Source organism: Xiphophorus maculatus, chromosome 5, assembly GCF_002775205.1.
Source record: "Xiphophorus maculatus strain JP 163 A chromosome 5, X_maculatus-5.0-male, whole genome shotgun sequence".
NCBI lineage: Eukaryota > Metazoa > Chordata > Actinopteri > Cyprinodontiformes > Poeciliidae > Xiphophorus > Xiphophorus maculatus.
In genome coordinates this window covers 9,397,361-9,419,753 of record NC_036447.1, presented here as the reverse complement: position 1 = coordinate 9,419,753, position 22,393 = coordinate 9,397,361, and the positions used below count along the sequence as shown (strand labels likewise).

Sequence of the window (22,393 nt, the reverse complement as noted above, 5' to 3'; positions counted from 1 at the left end):
TTAAAATATTGCTTTCTATAAAGAATAACGCGCTCTTTTATCAACATGACTCAAATTGACATCTGGATTATGTGCCAGTCAAACGGTTACCTAGCGACGAGATGCAAAGTTAACGGCTGCCCGCGTGGTTTCAACGCCGTTGCTGTAATGCACGGGCTTTCCTGGGCTGACGCTCAGGGGCTCACGATGCTGCTTCCGATTTTCACGACAACCGGAAGCTGCATCTGAAAGGGCTGGAGCACTTCCTGTTTTGGTGACTGTAATTCAAGTACTCTGAAAAATGTCTCTCCTCCTCCAGTCCTTTCCATAATCCTTACTTAATTTGCCAGCACTTTGTTTCGCTGATGCGGAGGAAATCGCAGCGGTGAATTCGCCCACCAACAAATGTGTGAAAGGATACAAGTTCTTCCACGAAGAATATATCCACAGCTATCAAGGTAAGAAAAGACATAGTTTAGCGAGCTAAACGCTAGCTACAATATATGAACTATATAAACATAATAATGATAATGAAGTCTAACTTAGTTTGCTAAATTACGTGGAATATTGGAGACAGACATAGTTTAAACGTTTAAATTAGATTTTGACATTCTGAAATGTATTTGCCAGTACAGTTTGTGGAAAAACAGTATGCTAGAACTTAGTTATGATATACTAGATGAGGCTTGATGTTGAAACTATGTTTTACTTCTGCATGCGTGTAGTGTCAAATATTATCCAGGGACAGGTAGTTGTCTAGATGCTTCAGATCCATGAAGAAAAATGAGGAACCGCACAAGCTTAAGGTTTGAAACAGTCAGAAAACCGGTTGGCTCTTGTTCGTTAGTTCGAGTTCCTGTTCATGTTTGACAGCTGAAGAACTTTCACGTACGACTTCTGGACTACTCAGAGCTTATTCTAACATCTTCCTTTTCAGTGGTTACTATTTGTTTTCTGTTTCTGTTGCGGTTGCAACAGAAACAGAAAACAGCAGGGGTTTTTTTCTGCTGTTGTTGAACCTTACCTTCAAACTAGAATCTATTACTTATTTAAAGCTAAACATGCTATATGTATTGATGTATATATGTGTTGCTAAAACACTTGTCTATTTTAGATATCACTGGGTGTTGGAAAAGAAAAGGCTGAATTATTGGATTATTCCTGTGGCTGTGCAGCTGGTAAAGGTTTTTGCAATTATGTACTTGCACTTCTTTACCAGACTGCACACTACTCCCAACTCCAGCTGCCAACTGTTCTTCCTGCACTGGCCTGCACAAGTGATTTACAAAGATGGCACAGACCAAGAACACAAATAAGAAAAAAAGAGTGGAACACATTGTCCTGTGGTATGTGATATCCTACCATATACTAAATATACTACACTAAATTACATATACTGTCATATATATGATCTTAAAATAACAGTACTATAGTTATGTACACAATTTATTCCTCCTTTGATTGTGTCGTGCAGCCATTTACATTCCTTTCCCACCTGTATTTTATAATTGCCATATAAAATTTGTTGTAATCTCAATATTGTGTCAAATATAATTTCATTTTTGTAGACAATGAGAAAAATACAGGCTCAACTGCTATCAATTAGTTTTATTTGCAAGTTGGGTAAAATTCTAAACTGTGCCAAATCAGTCCCATTATGTCCTAAGAAATTGCTCACCCATCCCTTTATTTGTTCTTTAGTTTGACATATCTTTATGTGTATTTCTTGTAAGGGGATACATCCTGAGCCTGTCAGCAACGTGGTGGTGCGGAAACTATGGGGAAATATCTCCACTCCACAATTTACAGAGCTTACACAGGTATAACTTTTGGTTTATTTTTTGTACCTATGTTTCCTGTGTCAAAACTTATGATTATTATGATTTTGTCACTGATGTTTGTAGGACCACTTCCAGATCCTGACATTCTGGCATCAGGAGAAAAACTACACCAGCTGGAGTACCAACCACTTATGGCTCTTGTACTAGATGGTCTTTCAAATTTGGAGCTGGTTCCATCCAAATTTGGGCCTGTGCCACAGGGCTCACCAATGTCTTATCAGTGCCCACCTTAGAAGTCCTCTGGTAGCATCATTCTGCACCACATGGCTCCAGACTTCCCTTCTCTTCCTTTGATGCTGCATAGTCTTCCGAATATGTGTTTTGTGCATACACTAGGTCAACTTATGCATCTTCAGTCTCTGCAAGTGTCACTGGAAATGCATCTTCGACAGCCAAGACTTGCTGCTAGCCGTTTCCGTGATGCTTGCAGAGGAAGTGCAGAGGAGGAGCCTGCTGCCACAGCAATGGCATCTCGGATGATCAGGGGGTCCACTAGACAAACTGCCGCCATGAAGCGTGGTCTGCAGATAGAGTCTAAGGTGCTGGCAAACTATGCTGAGATGTTGAGGGTCAATGTGCTCCCTGTGGGATTCATTGTTCGCCCTGACACATCATATCTTGGTGTAACTCCAGATGGCAGGGTGTATGACTCGTCAGAATCACCCCCGTTTGGACTGGTTGAGGTAAAAAGCAATATGAAGAATGATGTGTCTCAGGTTGCTCACCTCAAGGTTCAGGATGGCCATGCTATTTTGAGGCGTTCACACACATACTACTGGCAGGTATAGGGTCAGCTGGAAATCACCGGATTGGAATGGTGCAACTTTGTCGCGGACACGCTAACAACAGTAACTGTTGAGCGGGTGTGGCGTGATGAGTCTTTCATTGATCAAATGAAATCTAAACTGGACTTATTTTACTTCAACGCCTTCATTGATGTGTTCATGTCAATGCAATAAGAATTATAAAATGTGTAACTTACCCCTTTGTTCCTTTGCATTTCAAATATCCAATCTCAAGCTGTGTGAATCACTGTAAATAGTTACTCTACATACACAGAGGTGCAAATTTCTTTAAAAGGCAGTTGCATAATTTACGAAAATTTGTTTTCTTAACTGCAGTTGTCTTGTAACCTGTGTTTTAAAATTGCTTCTTCTTAAGGTTGTCTTAAGTATTTGCAACTATTGTTTAGATTTGATATATATTAATTTGCAACATAATTTAAATCAATGTATGGTGTACAATTATAAGATATGAAATAGCTATGGGTTTTTTGTTTTTACTAGATATTGTAAATTGTACTCGATTTGTTTTCCTTGCAATTCAACTTAAACAAGAAAATGCAAAAAAGATAGCACAGTATGCTGCTCAAGTGTGTTTTAATTGAATATATTTTTTTAAAGTCTAGATATTCAAATAACTTTTTACATAGCACTACAACAATTAACATACAGAAATAATTTAGTCTGGAACACAAAATGGGCCTTGATAATTTGCCAAAACACAACAGTTGTGCCAGATTTGATTGACAGTTCCTATTAAAGTGAGAGGCACCGGAGAATCCCAGATGTGGTAGCACTTTACTCTAGCGATTGCTCGCTCTACAATGATCCGCAGTCGAGCAATGGTCTGGGTCTCCTCTGTCTCTTTCTTGCTGAACTGGCCAGGATGCCTAAATGGTGGAATGATGAGTTTGGCTCCAACTTCATGTAGGAGGTCTTGAATGAGGAAGCCTTTATCTGCCATGACTTCATCTCCCAGCTCAAGCAGAGGAAGAATTCCACTGACCTTCGTTATTTCTTTGTCTGAGATGCAGCCTCTGTACAACACTGAAATAAATGTCACCATCCCACAGGGTGCAACTCCAATCAGCCCTTTCAGAGTGATGTGGTTCTTGTAGGCAGAGAACGTTTCAGACTGTAAGGTGAGGAATGATGGCATCTCCAGAGCAACTTTTGTGCAGTCCAAGATGACACGGACATTTGGAGAGAACTTCAGAAATCTCTGAGGCATACTGGCTTTTACTTTCTCACGACTAATCCACAGGTTGATGGAAGAGAACACAATGAAGAGGTAGTTGGCCCAAGTGATGGTCACTCGGCTGACAGTTGCTATGCTGACTTGAAACATGTCAGCAATGAGCTGCTCCTTCATGCCCACTGCTACCTTGAATGAGTACATAAGGAACTCATCAATCAGAGGCATGCAGCGGGCAGGGCTGGCTTCAGCACATGCTTCCTCTCCAAGTTTCTGTGCTGTGGTCCAGTACACAAGGTGTGATGCAGAGGGTGCAATGGACTCCCAGAAGACCCGGAACACACATTCAGATGGAAATTTGGTGTAGAATCGGATCTGGTCATCAGAGGCGCAGTAGCGGCTAAAGAGTGTGGCAGACAAATCCACGTTTTGAAGTCTGGCCTCCAACTCCTTGATATAATCCAGAGCTTCATCAAGTGCACCTGTAAAACCACAAAATAAAATAGCATAACATACGGTTAGCAAGAAGTTTTAATTGTATAGATGTAACATTACTTCTGTGAAGATCAATACATGTTGTGAGTCGGAGCATGTATGTATATACAGTACAGACCAAAAGTTTGGACACACCTTTCTAATTCAATGGGTTTTCTTTATTTTCATGACTATTTATAAGGCAAGAAATCCCACTTATTAACCTGACAGGGCACACCTATGAAATGAAAACCATTTCAGGTGACTACCTCTTGAAGCTCATCAAGAAAATGCAGAGTGTGTGCAAAGCAGTAATCACAGCAAAAGGTTGCTACTTTGAAGAAACTAGAATATAAGGGGTATTTTCAGTTGTTTTACACTTTTTTGTTTAGTGCATATTTCCACATGTGTTATTTATAGTTTTGATGCCTTCAGTGTGAATCTACAATGTCAATAGTCATGAAAATAAAGAAAACTAATTGAATTAAAAGGTGTGTCCAAACTTTTGGTCTGTACTGTACATAATCTCTCCACAAAATTGTGGTACATAACTACCATATTTTTGTGGTAGTATGTACCACAAAATACATATCTAACACAATCTCATAATAATGATTTCATTATTATGTGAACATAATAATAATCAAATTATTATAGTAATAGTTATATCTGACTGAAATTATCTTACATAGCAAATGTATATAATGTACTATCTTAATTTAACTTTACCTGCGGGTGGATGTGCCACATAATCATGGTCTGCAGTAGCATCTTTAGCCTGGCTAGCTTTCTGAGAGAGGACAAACTGCCGTTTCTTAGCCCAATTAAAAGCAGACTTCCTTGTTGCTGGTGCAGTGAAGTTATTCCAGGCAAAAAGGGAAGGAACAGCTCCACTTCTAAGGCGGCTGATGGTGGATCCGCTAACAAAATCCTCCAGTGTGAAATGGCGGCTACATACGAACGTGCTCCCTGTCTTTATGCAAAAGTCGGGACCTTCATCTCTACGGATCGCGTGGATCCACTGCCTCCGTTGGTCCGGGTCCGTCGGGAACGAATGATAGGACAGATATGGCTGTTTTCTTGCCCCACATGAACAACCAGGGACTGAACAAAAACAACTGCGCCGAGATTGAGCCATTTTCCAAGCCTTTTAATGCTAACGCGATAGCCACCGGAAGTTGTCAAACCCCACATCCGCAAAACTCGGAAGCGTGAAAAAGGGGTTTGCTTGCGTGTGCTTTCGTGAATTCGGACACTAGTGTAGTCCCTGGCTCACAGAACGAAACTTTGGAAGCAGTGCAACTGTGATGTTATTGTAAGGCCCACCCATCTGCGGTGATCTGCAACTATTTTAGCCTTCAGTCTAGCTAAGTAAAAGTCGTTTAGAGCCGCAAATATTACATGACCTTTTAAAGAAAGTCAACTTATGATTTTCATATATATCTACTACAGAAAAGTTTGACGGGTTGTGAATAAGACTGACACGACACCGTCATAAACATGACACAACACCTGTCATGAACATGAGTAAGTCTTCATGAATATTTATGACTGTTGTCATAAAGTGTCATTTGGTAAATCATGACACTTTTCATACAAAGTTGACATTATTCAAAATGTCTTTATGACAACTTGACATTAACCAAGACATCATGATCTGACATAAATTCGTTATAAAAGTATTATTGATTAAACTGTGGCTTTATGTTATTAAAGCTAAAGTTTAATCAGCAATACTTTTAATATTACCAGTTTAATATAAGTAATATTTTATTTCCATGCTGTGCACTTCTGTTAAAGCACCATGAAACTAAACAGGTAGAGGTTTGCCATTGTAACACAATAGGTGAAGTATTTCACACTTTTGTGCAACATTGTGTTGGATTATTGTAAAATTACAGTGAAATATCCTGAAGTTCATAGTTGCAATGTGATGAAATGTGAAAGAATTTTTTAAAAATATGAATAGTTTTTAATGCAATGTATGAACTGTATAGAAGATTTTAAAAAATCTAAGCTGTCAATATTTCAATGTACTATTTTCATAACTCAAACTGTTATTCACACCTTGCCAACATGTTTTTATGTAACTGAATGCTGTATAGGAGCTCTTCACTAGACCTACAACATATGTATAAAGTAATAAAGCACATATCAGTGAGCACCTTGCAACATTGACTACATAAAACTGCATTTTTATTAGTGAATATTAAAAACATGATTTGGTTGCGACAAAACAGTCAGTTGTATTTGGGCTCACATAAATACACTTGAAATTTCAGTTACTGGAATAAAGCAGGGAAAGATGGTTCACTCTAGATCTGAATGGTATATGTGAACATTAAGTCAATAGTCCATATAAGCGCGAAAACTACAAGACACAGAGCTGCTTGATTGTCTCTCAAGGAAATCTAATTAGGTTCACAACTTTCTAGATTTCCAGAAGGTCCTGCGAAACTTTCCAAATCCTCTGAAGGTTCTGATGCCGCCTGTTTGTGAGCGTGACTCCTTCTGTGCCTACTCAGGGAATGGCTCCAGGAGAACCTGATGCCACATGTAAGGCACATGTAAGGTTTTTCTCCTGTGTGCACACGCTGATGCTTCGTCATCGAATTGTACCTGTTGAATGTCGCGCCGCACTCGTTGCAAATATATTTCTCAGACTTAATGTGGACGTTCTGCTCGTGCTCCTTCATGTTGCCGAGCTGGGAGAAGCCTTTACCACACACAGGGCACAGATGGGGCTTCTCTCCTGAGTGAGTAAGTCCATGAAGGATCAGGTCCTGACGGGAATAAAATCTTTTGCTGCAGACAATACACTTGTGGGGTCTTTCTCCTGTGTGCTTCTTCATGTGTCTTTTGAGTCCCTCTGAGCGGGAGTAGCTGCTTTCGCACAGAGTGCATTTAAAAGGTTTCTCCCCTGTGTGGGAACGGGAGTGGCGTCGCAAGGAGGAGGCCTTGAAGAAACACATTCCGCAGTCGGCACAGCGGTGAGGTTTCTCCGGCTGTTCCTCATGCGTTTTTTCGTGGGCTTTGCAGTGGCCTGCCTCAGAGAATCCCTTTCCGCAGACAGGACAGGTATAAGGCCTCTCCCCTGTGTGAACCCTTATATGGCGAAGAAGTTTATGGAGTTTATTGAATGTCTTCATGCAGAATGAACACTGATGAGGTATTTTTGGTGTTCTTGAGTGCGTGCGTTGATGTCTCGCTAACCTTGAAGGCCTGTTGAACACTTTCTCACAGTCAGGACAGGGATGCTTGTTGGTTCTGCTGTGGGTATTTTGGTGTCGAATCATCCTCTCCTCCTGAGTGAAGTTCTTCTCACAATGCTGACATTGATAAAGCATTCTTTGCTTCCTCTCGTGGATAGGTTTATGCCTCTCCACCTTCGATGGCCTGTCGAACATTTTACCACAAGTGGGGCAAGGGAAACACTTGTTGGATTTGTTTATTTTTGGTTGTTTGAAATTCTCTGGGTCGGTGTCAGTGGAAGAGTCGCTGGAATCTGACTCTAGGTCAACGTTCACCTCCACAACTCCAAAACCTGTGGATCATACAGAGCAAAATCAATATTTTGAAAAATTCCAAGGTAGAATATATCTGTTTTCATCAGAATCAGAACAAGCGTGATGTTTTCCCTGTTTTGCGTTTCATATTTGACAGATAAAAGCTGAAACTAATTGCCTGTTTTAAATGTGGTTTGGTATATTTTTAAAGGCTACTGCTGAAAGAAGTTATTTTGTCTGGTAGAGCAACATACTGGTACCGGGTTAGCAGTAGTTTTTCAGGGCTGGGGTCAGCGTTTGTATCAGTTGGAACACAAAGAACTGGTGGCAAAGTCCCTTGTTCGCACTTTAAAGGGCTTTCACACAGAGTGCCAAGTTATTCTTCTACAAACATGTTTGGATTATTATCTGCTACACTGTATTGACAGGAAACCAAAACATAACCATCTCTACATACTGTCTTCAGATTCAGATTTTGGTTCAGGTGCGGCGTCTGGGCCCATGGCTGCAGACTGTAGATAGACAACAGAGAAGCACATGAGGTCAGTACATCACAGAGCAACACAGAAACATATAGGACAAACACTCCTGCTCACACGTATTTGCACATATAGTAAATTAGAGTCTCCACTAAACCTAATTTAATTTCCCTTTAGAATCAATAAAGTACTTTTGAAATAAATTTGAATATGAACCCTACCATACAGACTTTTGTACTGTGGTAGGAAACTGGAGAAAAGCTACACAACACATTTACATGTAAAACACGAAAACTGCACAAAAAGCAGTAGAAGTTTGAATTCAGGACATTTTTGCAGTGAGAGGACAATGCTAACCATAGTTCAACAATTTATTTTACTTATGTGAAGTAAAAATGAATTGCATCAGTCATGTGCCATTCTATTGTAAAATAATTCAAATCAAGAAAAAGTGTCTGTATGCCATTGATTTATTCCTGACGCTTATTTATATGGCTGATATTGGAACATCACTTTTGACTTTTGAGGCATAAGGGGGAAAAAGGGTAGCAGCTTATGTGTGAAAATATAAGCTTGACTGCACTCTCTGGTGGACAATCTATGCAACTGCAATATTACGCTAAAAATAATTAGAACAATTATTGGATCTAAATTTGGATTTCCGCACTAAAGTATTTTACTATCACCAATATACATACATAAGAAACAGCAAAAATGTAATGTAAGCTGATTTGCTTTCCTTGTGTTTTTACTTAAATTAATTTGTGTATTACTGGAACATAGTTGTAAGGAAAATATATGTGATTCTTAAATTATGACAACAAAAGTGAAACATATTTTTCCGCAGTAAATATTTTGACCTTTTTTCTTATTTGACTGCTACATGGGTGCGAGAATGAATTCTAAATGAAGTGATACATTTCATTTAGACAAAATGTGTAATACATTTATTTAAAATAAAGTGAGGCAAATTATTATCGACGTACTAAGATCAAAAAGACACCCAGGTTAAAAGTTCTGTATAAGATGCCACAGGAAGTGATGGAGTGACCAAAGCTATTTCTGTTTGACTACACCAATGCCTTTCTGCCCCTCATCTACTTGTTGCACAATGACAGTCAGTTGACTGAAAACAGGTCTCTACAACTTCACCTTGCTTATAAGATAAAAAACAAACACATCGTTTTGAACAGTTATCATGGTGTAAAAACTAAGAAGCATAACCTGTCACTATTTGTGAGATAATACTGTTTCAAAACCACAAGAGGAAAGTTAATAATAGTCCCAAGTATGTTTCACAGTTAATTACAGACTGGCTACCGGAGCAAATGTCTTCCGATAGCTGCTTTTTATGTTTGATTTATTCCAAATGATGCAGAATAGAAAAGTTTTTTTTTTTTTTTAAGCCAGTATGTATTTAACAATCATATTGCTAAAATTGTAATAATAAAGATTATTATTACAATAATAATAATAATCAATTATTTAGCAGCAGTGGGAATCATTGTTAATTTCTGATTTTGAATAAAAGCGTAAAAACATGGTATAACTTTTAGTTTCAATTATTATCACACCACCATGAAACAAAGGCACTTTGACTTAACATTTACAGTTATCATACCCAGAGAAACTAATGTAAAACCCATCCCTAATGAATGTGGTTTTTACTTTGACTTAAACCCTAAACATTTTTACCGATTTCTTTATAAACTAGGAATTTCAGAAAGTGAGGAGAAATAACATCTTGCAACACTTCCCGAATCTATAGTTGCAGGCATACGAAATGTAAATCACGAAATCGAGGGACTAAAGAGAGGTATCATGATAGCAGCTTATGTATCATTAGGTGCTTTATAATTGAATAAAATGACATGGAGATATCTTCGACTACAAATGCAGAAACCCAACTGTAGTCTAGTCTGCTTTAGATTGTATTATTTTTTTATTCTACTTAACACAGCTAACTGTAAACAGTTAGGTTTCTGCAATACAGGCTGCGTGCGGAGCTAAATTGAAATTGTGAGCTAATATCTGTAAGTTAGCATCTGAGCTCGCTAGTAAACACAAAGAAGTCATTTGATAATTAAATATAAACTCGATACCAGGTAGCCTGTCCTGCGGATAACATAGATCCCTACGCCACCCAGGATGACAGTTTTTTGGGATACAAACAGAGATGAAGCTACAGCCAAGCTAAGCACGCTAAAGCTAACGTCGACGTGTTAGCTAAAACAATATAATACAGGAAGGACAGAAAACCAAACCCCACCTCTCGGATAAACCTAAAGAATGCCCCGTTATGTATCCTTTCAACTGCAGCTTAAGTCTAACCTCCACCAAAAGAAGGAAGGGAGAAACTGTAGCAACTCTCCAAAGGGTAAACCACAGCAGCTCTGTGTGATGCTCGTTACTCCACGTGAAACATTTGTGGCTCAACGTAAATTCAAGAGTCACACACGGTAAAGAGCTAGTTGGGTTCTTTTGGAAGTATTTTTTTTATTTGTTAAAATGTGTATATTGTTTAATGAATTCACAAGTCATACAATGATTGCCAATGGAATTTCCACAATTTTTCACTCAACACTTTAGATGCGTCTATCTTTTAGTTCAAACTGTCCTAGAAGGCAGCATAAGCTTTTGAGCAACGGTGAAATAAAGTCATGAAACCATTGTATGGGCTTTCGAAAAAGTACTTAAAAATCCTCCCTCTTGTTCTAGCATTTAGAAAACAGAAACAATTTCATTACACTTCCTTAGTCTCATTAAATGTTAGAGTGAGAAAAAGAGAAGTGTCCATCTATAGCGTATGCGTAAGTATGTGTCTTCAATAGTGATGAATTCACATTTTTCACACGTATTTAAATATGTATTGAATAAATTATTCAAATATCGAAATAATTATTGATAAATATATTAGATTTGTAAATGTTATTTATATAGTTATATTTTAAAATATTTATCAAATGTGTTGATAATTGAATTGTGAAATTTTTTTTATTGTAATATTTAAATTTTATTTAAAGCATTACTTTCTAATCCAATCCAACTATATCTTTTCTGTCTTTACAACGAACAAAATGTAATCATGAGATTCAAATGTTTTTTCACACTGTACTGAATTCTGTTTATTTTGAGCTAAGTTTAAATTCTAATATTTTATATATAAGAAACCCAATAGAGGTATTTGTTTTACCACACAGTACAAAATGGAATTCAGCTTTACTCTGTGAATAATAACAACATTAACTGAAGAAAATATTATTGGAAAAAAAACACAACACTAAAGTGGAAATATATATATGCTTTATTTACTTTTAAACATTTTGTTGTAGAACTTACATCTCTGAGACAGTTGCGGAATTTCATTTTTAAGTCAAAATTTTTTATGAGATTATCATAAATGCATTAAAGATTCACAGTCATATGTCTATAATTTAGAACAAATTGCAAAGATTACACTTTAAAGAAATGGTTTATGTGTTCAAATGATGCTAAAGCACAAAATCACTAAATAATGCATAGATGTATGAGCATCCCACACAGGTAAACAGTAGCATAAGACAGCACAACACATCCAGAGTTGTAGAGGTTCCACCGATGCATCATGGTTACAGTGACCAAAATAGAAAAATATTCATTTTAAATTAATGCTTATTTCTTCCTTTTTCAGCTCTAAAACTCATTTTCACTTTTTCACATAATATTATAGAAATAAATATCTGAAAACTATATACAAGACAAATGTACCTTATACTAACTAGTCCAATAGACAAGATAAGATATTTTATGATCTGTAAGAGTATATAAAATGAAAATTTCTCTATTACCTAGAAGTAAGAAAAGATGATAGAAATAAAATCTCAAAATATAGGAAGCACATAGCCAAATTAAAAAAAAATCATACATCGCTTACTATATTCATATATACATTACAACATTTTATTCCACTGTTATGCAGACTGTTCAGAAGAAGAGCCAGTATTTCTCTTGTGTTAATGTTTTGTCTGCCTGTTAAATGTAGAATTGATCTTAAAATTCACTTGTCTGCAACAGTGAGATTCACTGTACACTTTAGTAGCTTTCCAATGGATGGGCCCATCATACAATTTCTTTAGTGTTTGCTGGTTAGAGACAGCAAACTGATTGACCACCTATTATACAATACACAAAGAAAAGATTTAGTAGTGAAAGTCTCAGTAAATTATGTTCAAACCAAGATTAGTTTTTTTTTCTCGTATTACAGTTTTTAAAATTCATCAAAAGATATAATTGTTGTCTTGACTTATTATAAGTGAAATCTGCATTGAGTTGCAGAAAAAAATCTGTTGTCCACAACAAATCCAAAATTATATCACTCATATTGTTGATCTATTGAGAATGAAAGCTGTGAGATAGGTAGATGGAGTTCTGAATGCCCCATACTTCCAGGGACTGGATCTGGAAGTGTCCTTTGCATAGTGGGTTGCTGCTGAATGTGTCACATGGTTCTGAATTTCCTTCCTCTAAGTTATCACACAAGAAGAGTGCGTGGCCCCCATCACCACCTGAAAAATGACATGCAAGTCACATAAACAACACACAATGTTCTGGCCTGACTATCGTTAACACAATTCTCTCAGCATGTGTGAACAACGTACCAATGATGAGCTGACTGTCATCTCCTGCGATGAAATTTGAGGCATCTTGCTCCTTTGTTCTCTTGGCCTCCTTTGCAGTTCTGGGATTTCCTAATGGAGCACTGAGGGGGAGTGTCAGGTAGGATGGATTCTCTGGAGTCCCATTTGTACAGCTGACAGTTTTGGTGGTGAGCTGAGACTTGCTGCTGTTTGCCAATTGAGATGAGGAACTGCTTCCATTTCTGTGCTGCTGAGGAGAGGCTATTCTGGTCATAATGTTAACCATAGCCCGCTGGTAGCGCTCCATGCTAGGGCGAAGCTGAAACAGTCAGTAGAGTTCAGTTAACAATCTGTAAATGTAAGAGGCATTCTGTGTGATAATATTAAGAGGTTCATTCAGAGTTTTTGAAGGTTTTAGGCAGCTAATTCTAATACTCGGCATCATCACTGGTATAAATCCAGATTAGCTGCTCCCAAAGGCTGAAGCTCACCATGTTTGACAATGGACCAGAAATCCTTTTTTTTTTTTTCCATTTTAAAATGAATTAAATCTCATGTAATAATAATATAATGTAATATCATGTGTATCAATGTCATGTAATAAGAGTATGCCAACACATATTTAATCTGGATGTTAACTGTCAGTCTATTTGCATTCGTGATTATTAGAAGACCAGTGACCTTCCAATGTGAAATATATCCTGTAACAAGTAAAGAACTTAGTCTTAGTAACTACCTGACAGCATAGCAGTGAAAGTAAGGCCCTGTATAAATCAATACAACAAAGCACCTAGGCCTGTGTAACATTTTTTGCTTCACACACCGCTTTGCTTTTCTAACAGCAAATCTGACTGGAAATGCTTAAGATGTTTCAATATCTTTTTAACACAGGATACTGTGATAAACAATGTGACCCTCAACCACAATTCAAGAAAGGTACCAAGTTGGTCACCAGCAGTTGATACTGAGGGACAATTTTATTTTTACCTAGTTTATAAGATTGAAATCTTGTTAAAAAGGAAGATGTTGGGCACAACACAAACTTTTCTGTTTTCCATTAACTATATGTTTTTGCTTTCATGTAATGGTATATAAATTAGGACTGAAAACATTGAGCAATTTATCACAAAATATTCTTTTGATTTTTATTCCTAGAAAAATAAACTACCACAGAACATTTTAAATCAATTTTAATGCTGTAGTTTTCTTATACTAATTTATTGTCATGATAAATTAACAGAAGCCTAAAAATGGGGTAAAGTTAGCTTACCATAAAAACAAAACACTCCCCAGTTCCAAAGTATGTAAGTCCCTTAGAGTCGTGATTCCGTCTTTCCATCAAATCCATTGACAAGAAAGCTCCAAAAACCTGAGAAAAGTGTCATGTCATGTTAACATTTTAATTGAATCTAAATATTAATATTAAAAATGTTGCCATAATCAAATTTATTTGAGGTTCATGTAAACCACTCAATTCAATTACTTCTTCATCCATTGTTTTGATGATGAGTACTATTGGCTCATGTCCTTCAACACGTGAATACAATCTAAATGAGGAGGAAAGGAAAATAAATACAGTACGTCAGTCTATCCACCCAACATTTTTCCACACCCGGCTAAAATATAAAAGTTTCACTGGGAAACTTTTAGTGGCTGTACAGACTTGTAAACAGATGTAATGTGAGAGTCATTAGCCATCACGCTAATGATGTGATGTTTGATGTCAAGACAAATGTGTTGATGGTGAAAATATACCACTGGTCTCTGGTTACTCTCCCTCTACTAAAACATAGGCTTGAGTTTATAGGAGTAGAGACAAGCTGCCCTACAGGTGTTGATACCTAATCACAACTCACTGGTGCAAATTTGAAAAAAAAAAAAAGCATTATTACTGCAATTTATAAGGATGACAGTGACTACGGTGGTAGCAATTGGCTCCACAATCAGTGGGTTGTCAGTTCAGCTGCCGCTCTGTCCACTTCTGTTGTTGTGTCCTTGCTCAACACACTTAGGGCCAATGCATGGCAGTCTTGTCTATGTCAATGTGCCCCAGTTACTTGCCGCAATGTGTGTGTCAACGGGTGAATGACTGAATGTAGTGTAAAGCACTTTGGGAGTCTATGGACTTGATAAAGCGCTATACAAGTATGAGCTATTTGCTATTTTTCTAAGCAGTATTTTTATTGGGATCATTAAAAGTCACTTACGAGGAAAGATTTCTTCCATGTTCTGCGATATGAAACAACTGAACGGGGTTGAAGAGTGCAAAACGTTCAGGAATCCAGGCCCAGATGACCCTCATCTCCGTCTCTGTGACAACACTGGAGGTGAAGTTGTTTAAATCCACTGATTCCACCATCTGCCTTTAGGACCATCAAGAGCATCACAGATAACAGCAACATTAGATGTTATTTCTTAATCTTGTTTCTGAAGAGTTCCATAAAAAGTCAATTACAATGCAATTGTAAACATACCTCTTTTGGAGTGTGCTGACACCTTTTTGCATTAGGGCATCCTTATTTGCATTGAACAGAAGGTTAAGCTCATTTCGTGTAGCAATTGGAATCTGGAAGGCTCTTTCCAAAAGTTTCTCAACTGTGCAGTGGCGAGCTACATTTTGCACAAAACGTTTCATGTCAGTTCTAAAGTCTTCGACGTCTGCTACTCGAGATGACACGGACACTTTGTAGAGGTCAAGCAAAGCTAATGCAACCCTACAAACACAGATTGTGAAAAATATTTACAATATTCAGGCCAGAAAATAAATCACATTTTCAAATCTACACTGGAGTGGCAACCAACCTGAAGAGAACCTTGAAACCCTCCAGTAAGTAGACGTCCAGAACTCTGATTGCATATGTGAATGGAAGGTCAGCAAAAATCCACATGATCCAGTCAGAGTAAAATTCAAAGAGGTTTTGGTGCGAACTGGCAATCAGCTTTCGGATGCCCCGGCAACACCTGTTGGCAAGGTCCCCGAATGTCATGCAAGAAGCACGATAAGTAAGAAATGTCTGGTCGATGTAGCGCTTGTTAGGATCCTTGTAGCAGATGAGTTGAGACACGCTGTAGAAACACTCTGCTTCATCCTCACTAAAGTGGAGTATGAGAGAGACCAAGGCAGGAAGGATGGGGCAGTAGCTCATGTCTGGGAAGTAACTGCCAAGGCATATAAGGATCTTTTTAACAGAATTCATGCCTGCTTTGTTGAGACAGTATCTGGAAAGAAAGAGAAGAAGCAAGGTGCCCACTGGTCAGAATAAGAAAACAAAATGGTGTATGCTCTTTTTGCAAGACTGTATTTAGTGTCTTTTAATCATTCATGCAAACAGGAAAGACACAAAGTTAATAATTTATAAAGAAGTAAATTGATTTAGATAATCATACAATTGAAGTACATTTAATTTTCAGTACCAAAAAACAACTTCACTTTTTCACAACATGAGCATTTTTGAACTAATGTTTTTTAACAGTGTTAGTCTAAAAGCATCCCCCATGAGAGAGTTTTACATGAATACTACTTTGCTAAACTTAAGTATGTTCATTATATATTACATACACCAGCTTAAAGTTCAAAGCGGCTGTTTTTTAAGCATTCTGTTTATACTCTGTCTGTACAATTCCAATAAAAATTCCCTAATATCTACATTTTAGACAAAATATTTTGTGCAGCAGATTAAGACTGGAACTTCTTGACAATAAGAATTTCAAAGCACTTCTAATACTCATTGTACACATTATATACACATTAAAATACACATCAAAATGTTACTGTTTGAGTTTTTACTCTGGGGGGAAATAGACTAATACCATTGACTTACCTTGGTATATCCCCATATTCCATATACTCCGGGACTTGGTGAGTGCTAACTTTCTGTTCCCCAAAGAGCTTCTTGGCCATTTCGTAGTAAACATCCCTATCTGGTGTAATAGCCCTGCAATTAGTGAAATAAAAGGTTGAAATGAATATTACTATATGGTCTTATGAAAAACTAATCTTAAAGAACATTTCTGACATTTGTCTTAACCTGGAATTGATGTTGTGGATGATATGATAGTATGCTTTGGCTCTCAGTGTGTGCGAGGTGGCCCAGAAACCCTCTCGGCCCATTCTTTTCAGCTGCTGATGCCCGCTCTTCAGGATCTGCTGGTATTTCTTTGCAGGTTCTGGATCAATCTTCTCCCAGTCCACAAACTGTCCGTACTTCATACCAGAGCTGGAGCAAATCTCCCAGTTGTCTGACTCAGAAATGGTTATCATGGACACTGTTTTGGCACTGCCTTTACCGCCTGAGTGAGATAACCACATTCATTTAGCTGGTTTTTAAATCTATTTTTCTTTTACAGTGCACACAATTTTTGGAAAAGAATTTGCAATATATTAAAAGGCACTGTTTCAATACCATTAAGATCTTTTGAGAGCTTTTTTGACTTAGACTTCTTTGGGTTGACAGGAACACCAGATTGATTCCCATCTTTATCATTCATTTTGGACATTTGATTTCTTAACTGTGAGCTTGCTCTCTGCTTCAGCGGACAGGAACACGAAACGTTTTCTGTGTCAAAATTGGAGAACAACTCTGATGTCTCACAACTGTAAAATGATCTAAAGAAGGGAAGATTCCTCAGTTAGTAACATTATTCATTTGTTCTGTTAAGAAGCTGAAAGAACAAAAATGTGGATAAGTACAAGAAAACACACAAAATACTACCTTATTTGTAATGTATTAAGAATAACTGAACCACAAAGCTGAGAATAAAAACATACCTGGAGCGAGGTCTTGCATTGATTTCCTCTGTTTTTACTTGAAAGCCACAGTTTTTACTGTCCTCCGGGTTGTTATAAGAACGGGACCTCAGTCTTCTGCCTGCCAACATGGAGTTCACTTCTTGTTCAGGAGATGCAAAAGAAATCATATTCATGTTCCCAAAGTTTGAAAACTCTGGTGTTCTTGAAACGTGAATCATTTCAACCCTCGAAGGAAAGTGTCTCAGAAGGTAATGTCTCTTCTATTCTTAGTGAGCACCTTCTGAGCATCAGCGCTTTATATAAACCTGACAACTAATGCCAGGTGAGTTACCCACGGTTTGTTTGTGGTGACACTCGTACCGAAAGGAAAAAGGCCCAGTGATTTTCCTGTTTTAACTTTCGCAACACAGGGTCTGTTTCTGAGAACTGTTTCCACAGTGCCACCATCATTTCTTGAGCAGAAGAAACAAGACATCAAAATGTCTAACAAATGAACCAAAATAAAGGCACTTTCTATGGATCAACTGTTCTGGAGTAAACCCTTTTCTTTAGTTGTTGTTGTCTGGTAAAAACATAGTCACCCTTCTCAGCCTGGTTCCCTTTCTTTTGATTTATAACAACCTACTTGAAATATAATATTTCCTTAAATAATTTCCATCTTTATGTTTACCACTAGAAAATTCCCCGCATGTACTTTGGGGGAAAATAGACTCTCTTTGAGGAAATTATGTCATGGATTTAGACTTATTGTCCCGGTTTGCCTTTCTGTTGCACTCAGATCATTAAACAAATTTTAATATCAGACAACTATAAGAGTTTTCAAATGAGGATGTAATTTTTCTAAGTAAAAAAATCTATCTAAACTAGAGATGGTAAATTCAGTTTTGTTCCTCTGAGTGACTCTGACCCGCTTCACTGAAGTATAAGAATAAAGAAAGCATAAAGGCATTGTTTTACCAACAAATGGTCCTTAAACTGGTTGTATTACCCATTGTTGCCTACTCTTCACAGCACCTCAACTGTGAAGAGTTATCTTTTTTATTTTGAATATTTGTTGCAGGTTGCTCATACTGCTCCACAATCAAAATATGCCAGCACTTAAAGTCTTATTCTGGTGTTCATTCAGTCTCCTTGTGAATTTTGTGGTAGACTTGTTTTTGGGATTTCTGTAAATGCAGCACACCACCTAGTCCTGAAGAAGCAAAGCTACCCCAAAACATCATACTATTTCCATCATGTATGAGTTTTTCTTAAATGTTGTGTTAGTTTTTATACCACATGCAACAGGACATACATTTTCAGAAAACTTTAACCTCCATCTCATCATTTCACGACATATTTTTTCAAAAGTCTTAGGGATCATAAAAATACTTTTGACAAATGTGGGGAAGGCCTTTACGTTCATTTTCCTCTGCAGTGGTTTTGATCATTTTTGCCCCATCTGTTACTCATTGTTGAATCATGAACTTTGACCTTAAATCACACAAGTAAGGTCTACAATGCCTGAAATGTTGTTCTGTGTTCTTTTCTGGCCTCCTGGTTGTAATCTTCTTGATGTAATCTCCTAGATTCCTTCCTGATTTCTTCATTTGTGTACAATGAGTTCTTGGTGTTTTTCAGTGAAGTCCTGAAACCAAAATTGCTATTAAATGCTTTCCAGAATGATAAATGTTAATGAGTTAGTTTCTCATCTGCTTTTGAATTTCTTTAGATTATGGCATAATGAGTTGCTTTTTCATTTTTTGTTACAAACTTTATAGTGAGACAGATTATTTTTGAAAGATTTCTTGATTCTATAGGTCATAGAGTATAATCATAATCCCAGTTCCAATAAAGCTTGGTTACAGTTGGAACAGGATTTAGTTTGGTGTTATTACTTTTTCCAAAAGGGTAAGGTTAATTTGAACAGTTTTTCCCTTTTTAATATATAAAATTGGAAACTGGAGTTTATGTTTACTGTGGTTATATTTGTCTCATATCACATTTTGTTTGAGTTTGAGATTTAAATAGACAACTTTGTTACAGCTAGTTCTCTAAATCATATTTTATTGTCATTTTCAAAACAATTTTAGATTCGACCTTGCAGCATATTTAACTTGTTCATTGACTGGATTGGTTGAAAGCATTCTAATGGCTTGTGTTTGATTTACAACTTATCAAAATCAGTAAAGATATTGCTAAAAAAATATATATATATTGGAGCAAAACATCTCTCAAGGTTACATTTTTAGACAGAATAGGCCAATCAGAAAATGTTACTTGCTCTGTGAAACTGCCTCATATGTGGAATCAAAATGTCAAGAAGGTTTCCAAGAAGGCTCCCGAAGTTCCTACGTTTGTTGCACCGAACAACACACATGTTATTGGTCAAACACAAGGTTTGTTTGGGTATGAAACATTTACTACCCCTTACCTCACATGTGGGGACTTCATGTAGTGGCACCAAAGTTTACTCTTTTATCTGCTGGTTGTATCAGTTCATGTCTCATGAAGAAAAATCAAAATGCACATATACGGTCAGTGTTGTACCAGAAAGATGTTCAAAATTCAGATAAGCTAGGTTAAAAGGAATTGATTCATGTTCATAGTTCTCTTTCATTTATCATATCTTATCTGAAATAATACTTAAAACAATATAAGTAGCAAGTTACAGAAAAAAATGGTAAAAATTAACAAATAAAACTGAAACCAAAAACCAATACAATGATGCAGTTATATCACAGTTTAGCTTGAATATGTATGGTTGAATCCAGAAGTTTACATACCCTGAACAAAAAGACACATGTGCCTGTTTCATTATGATATTAATGAAACCTTTGAAATGATCCAAGTTGAAACTCATTTTGTTAACTATCATCAAAAGCAGAAAAATGTTGCAAATGAAATCTTTAAATTCTAGAAATATACATTGCTACTTCTACCCATCGTGCATTGAACAATACTTCTGACCACTCAAGTGCTAATCTTTTCATAACGGTCACTGCAGTGAACAGCCATATTCTCGTGTTTCTTGTGGATTTGTATGTTATAATTGCACACAGACCACTGAAGTGGACAATACACTATCAAGTTCATCTACTGGTCATTCACTGCAAGTCCAAGAAAATTTTTTGTTAAATCCTATGGCAGACAAACAAAAAAGCAACTAAGGAATATTCAGTCCCACCTTCTACTGTAGAGGATGGCAGGTAAAAAAAATTAATTATTGTGACATCAAGTGAACCCTAAACACTAATACTACTGATGAATTTTCCAAATAACAACTTTGTATTAAGAGAAAATTAAAACTAATCACATAGAAAGAAATTCTATACATTTTTACAAAAAATATGTTTCTCACCTATTTTATGCTTTAAAAAAATCACAAGGACTTTGGGAAAAAAAATTATGACATAAAGGATCACAATTCATGCATGAAAGGGCTATTATATTTGTGTGACTTTTTCTTTGAAAGACAGGAGTTTAGTTGCCAGATGAAACTCCAGAGTTTTTATATGTTTGTTAGTAAAATGTGTAAAAGTTAATTGGATAAAATGTGAATGTAAAAGATTTTACAGCATATCATATTATAGCATTTACTATCCATACACTCTGTTAGAAGTATTTATAGAGCTTGAAATGTTGTGTTGTTTTTAATTTTGTTGTCATTTTTAGTTGATGACATTGGTCCAATAAACCATAGAACAGATCGAATAGAATCGTATACAATTATTTGTTTGAAAGCAAGTAGATTGGTCAAAATAATTTTATTAAAATTTAAGTTAAAATGTTGTGGCATTATGCGATTGTTGTATGTACCACAGAATGTAGCTCTTATTGTTATTTGTTGATCTTCTACGGAAAACGATTGAGTCAAATGGCCCTCGCCGTTCACCGTAGTGACGTCGTTTCCAAAACAAGGAACGGCTTGTTAGTGATTACTGCTCTGCTTGAAGCTGTGATATTTCGAGTCAAGTTAACTTTTATCATGATGTCTCAAGATCCCTGGTAGGTGATTATGTCTTCTAATAAAACGGACCGTCTCAAATGTATCAATAACAGCAACATATGTCTTCTTTGTGCCCGGTTGTTTCGTTTTTGTGCCCAGTTAGCTTCTTTGGTTGCTTGTTCCTTATCAGATTCAACCAAATACATAATAGTGTTTATATTTTGTTGCTATGAATTCTTTGTTGTTGAATTTACAGGGGGGGGGAAAGCTGCAATTGAAACATTAGACGCTTATGTTTCACTTAAAGTGACACAGTACTGCGCATGACAATTGGCAGGAATGTGTTGTGGTTCAGCTCCACATTCTGACTAGATGATGAATATGTGTCACAAGTGGCTTGTTTTTTTTTATTTCACTGTTTGTATTTTTGACAGTATTATTGGTGTATTTCTTACGTTAGACAGATGCGAGTCACATCTGCTCATCAGTTATTAGGAGCTTAAGAAATATTGCAGTAATTAGAATGAGTGTCTTGTTCTGTAATTGTAGGATTTATTAAGCAGACAACTCTCCAGATTCTGACTGTAAACAGACTCGCATCTCCTTAACTGAAGAAACATACTAAGCACATTATCTAAAATAATTTTGTTGGTATCCTCGTAAGGAAATCCTGACGGGATTCCACTGAAAACAGTTCAACTGAAAATAAAACAGGAAAGCTTTCAAGTTATAAACAGCTGCCAGATATCCAAAACATTTCATAACTGTGAAATGTTTTGGATCAGTGAGTTTAATGTCATCTCATAGGTGCCGCCTTTCTAGATTTCTATTGTTTTTGCATTT

General features: G+C 36.8%; 4 protein-coding genes and 1 long non-coding RNA gene across 5 annotated transcripts in view; 2 read left to right on the top strand and 3 right to left on the bottom strand.

Annotated features, from left to right (window-relative positions):
* The first annotated feature begins 267 nt into the window (after positions 1-267).
* On the top strand, positions 268-1,974 carry LOC111608555. Its single transcript, XR_002752736.1, has 4 exons — positions 268-437; positions 1,094-1,325; positions 1,713-1,799; positions 1,884-1,974. It is a non-coding gene; the product is annotated as an uncharacterized LOC111608555 (long non-coding RNA).
* Positions 1,975-3,249: 1,275 nt separating this feature from the next.
* LOC111608554 lies at positions 3,250-5,768 on the bottom strand. Its single transcript, XM_023333387.1, has 2 exons — positions 5,001-5,768; positions 3,250-4,279 (listed from the first exon to the last, which is right to left on the bottom strand). Exons 1-2 carry the CDS (start codon positions 5,407-5,409, stop codon positions 3,282-3,284), a joined length of 1,407 nt encoding a protein of 468 aa, XP_023189155.1. The 5' UTR covers positions 5,410-5,768; the 3' UTR covers positions 3,250-3,281.
* Positions 5,769-6,445: 677 nt separating this feature from the next.
* LOC102227905 (zinc finger protein 2-like) lies at positions 6,446-10,677 on the bottom strand. The gene is made up of 3 exons (XM_014475121.2): positions 10,526-10,677; positions 8,235-8,289; positions 6,446-7,815 (listed from the first exon to the last, which is right to left on the bottom strand). Exons 2-3 carry the CDS (start codon positions 8,278-8,280, stop codon positions 6,683-6,685), a joined length of 1,179 nt encoding a protein of 392 aa, XP_014330607.1. The 5' UTR covers positions 8,281-8,289; positions 10,526-10,677; the 3' UTR covers positions 6,446-6,682.
* Positions 10,678-12,092: 1,415 nt separating this feature from the next.
* Positions 12,093-17,861, bottom strand: LOC102227648 (TBC1 domain family member 24-like). The gene is made up of 11 exons (XM_005815513.3): positions 17,641-17,861; positions 17,276-17,478; positions 16,901-17,162; positions 16,694-16,807; positions 15,675-16,091; positions 15,347-15,586; positions 15,080-15,235; positions 14,356-14,419; positions 14,143-14,241; positions 12,894-13,191; positions 12,093-12,800 (listed from the first exon to the last, which is right to left on the bottom strand). The coding sequence occupies exons 1-11, from the start codon at positions 17,838-17,840 to the stop codon at positions 12,625-12,627; spliced, it is 2,229 nt and encodes a 742-aa protein (XP_005815570.2). The 5' UTR covers positions 17,841-17,861; the 3' UTR covers positions 12,093-12,624.
* Positions 17,862-21,505: 3,644 nt separating this feature from the next.
* Positions 21,506-22,393, top strand: part of stx8 (syntaxin 8) — a 36,641-nt gene continuing 35,753 nt past the window's right edge. The window contains exon 1 of the mRNA XM_023333563.1: positions 21,506-21,609. Coding sequence (XP_023189331.1) covers positions 21,590-21,609 — 20 coding nt within the window. The 5' untranslated portion in view covers positions 21,506-21,589. The remainder of the gene's footprint in view (positions 21,610-22,393) is intronic.

Excerpts from the sequence above, each read along its gene's own strand:
- LOC102227648 (XM_005815513.3), bottom strand. The coding sequence starts at position 17,840 with ATGATTCACGTTTCAAGAACACCAGAGTTTTCAAACTTTGGGAACATG. Across the intron at positions 17,479-17,640 it reads AATGCAAGACCTCGCTCCAG|ATCATTTTACAGTTGTGAGA; the intron begins GTATGTTTTTAT and ends TCCCTTCTTTAG. Across the intron at positions 17,163-17,275 it reads GCTCTCAAAAGATCTTAATG|GCGGTAAAGGCAGTGCCAAA; the intron begins GTATTGAAACAG and ends TATCTCACTCAG.
- LOC111608554 (XM_023333387.1), bottom strand. The coding sequence starts at position 5,409 with ATGGCTCAATCTCGGCGCAGTTGTTTTTGTTCAGTCCCTGGTTGTTCA. Across the intron at positions 4,280-5,000 it reads TGTGGCACATCCACCCGCAG|GTGCACTTGATGAAGCTCTG; the intron begins GTAAAGTTAAAT and ends GTGGTTTTACAG.
- LOC102227905 (XM_014475121.2), bottom strand. The coding sequence starts at position 8,280 with ATGGGCCCAGACGCCGCACCTGAACCAAAATCTGAATCTGAAGACA. Across the intron at positions 7,816-8,234 it reads AAAATCTGAATCTGAAGACA|GTTTTGGAGTTGTGGAGGTG; the intron begins GTATGTAGAGAT and ends TATGATCCACAG.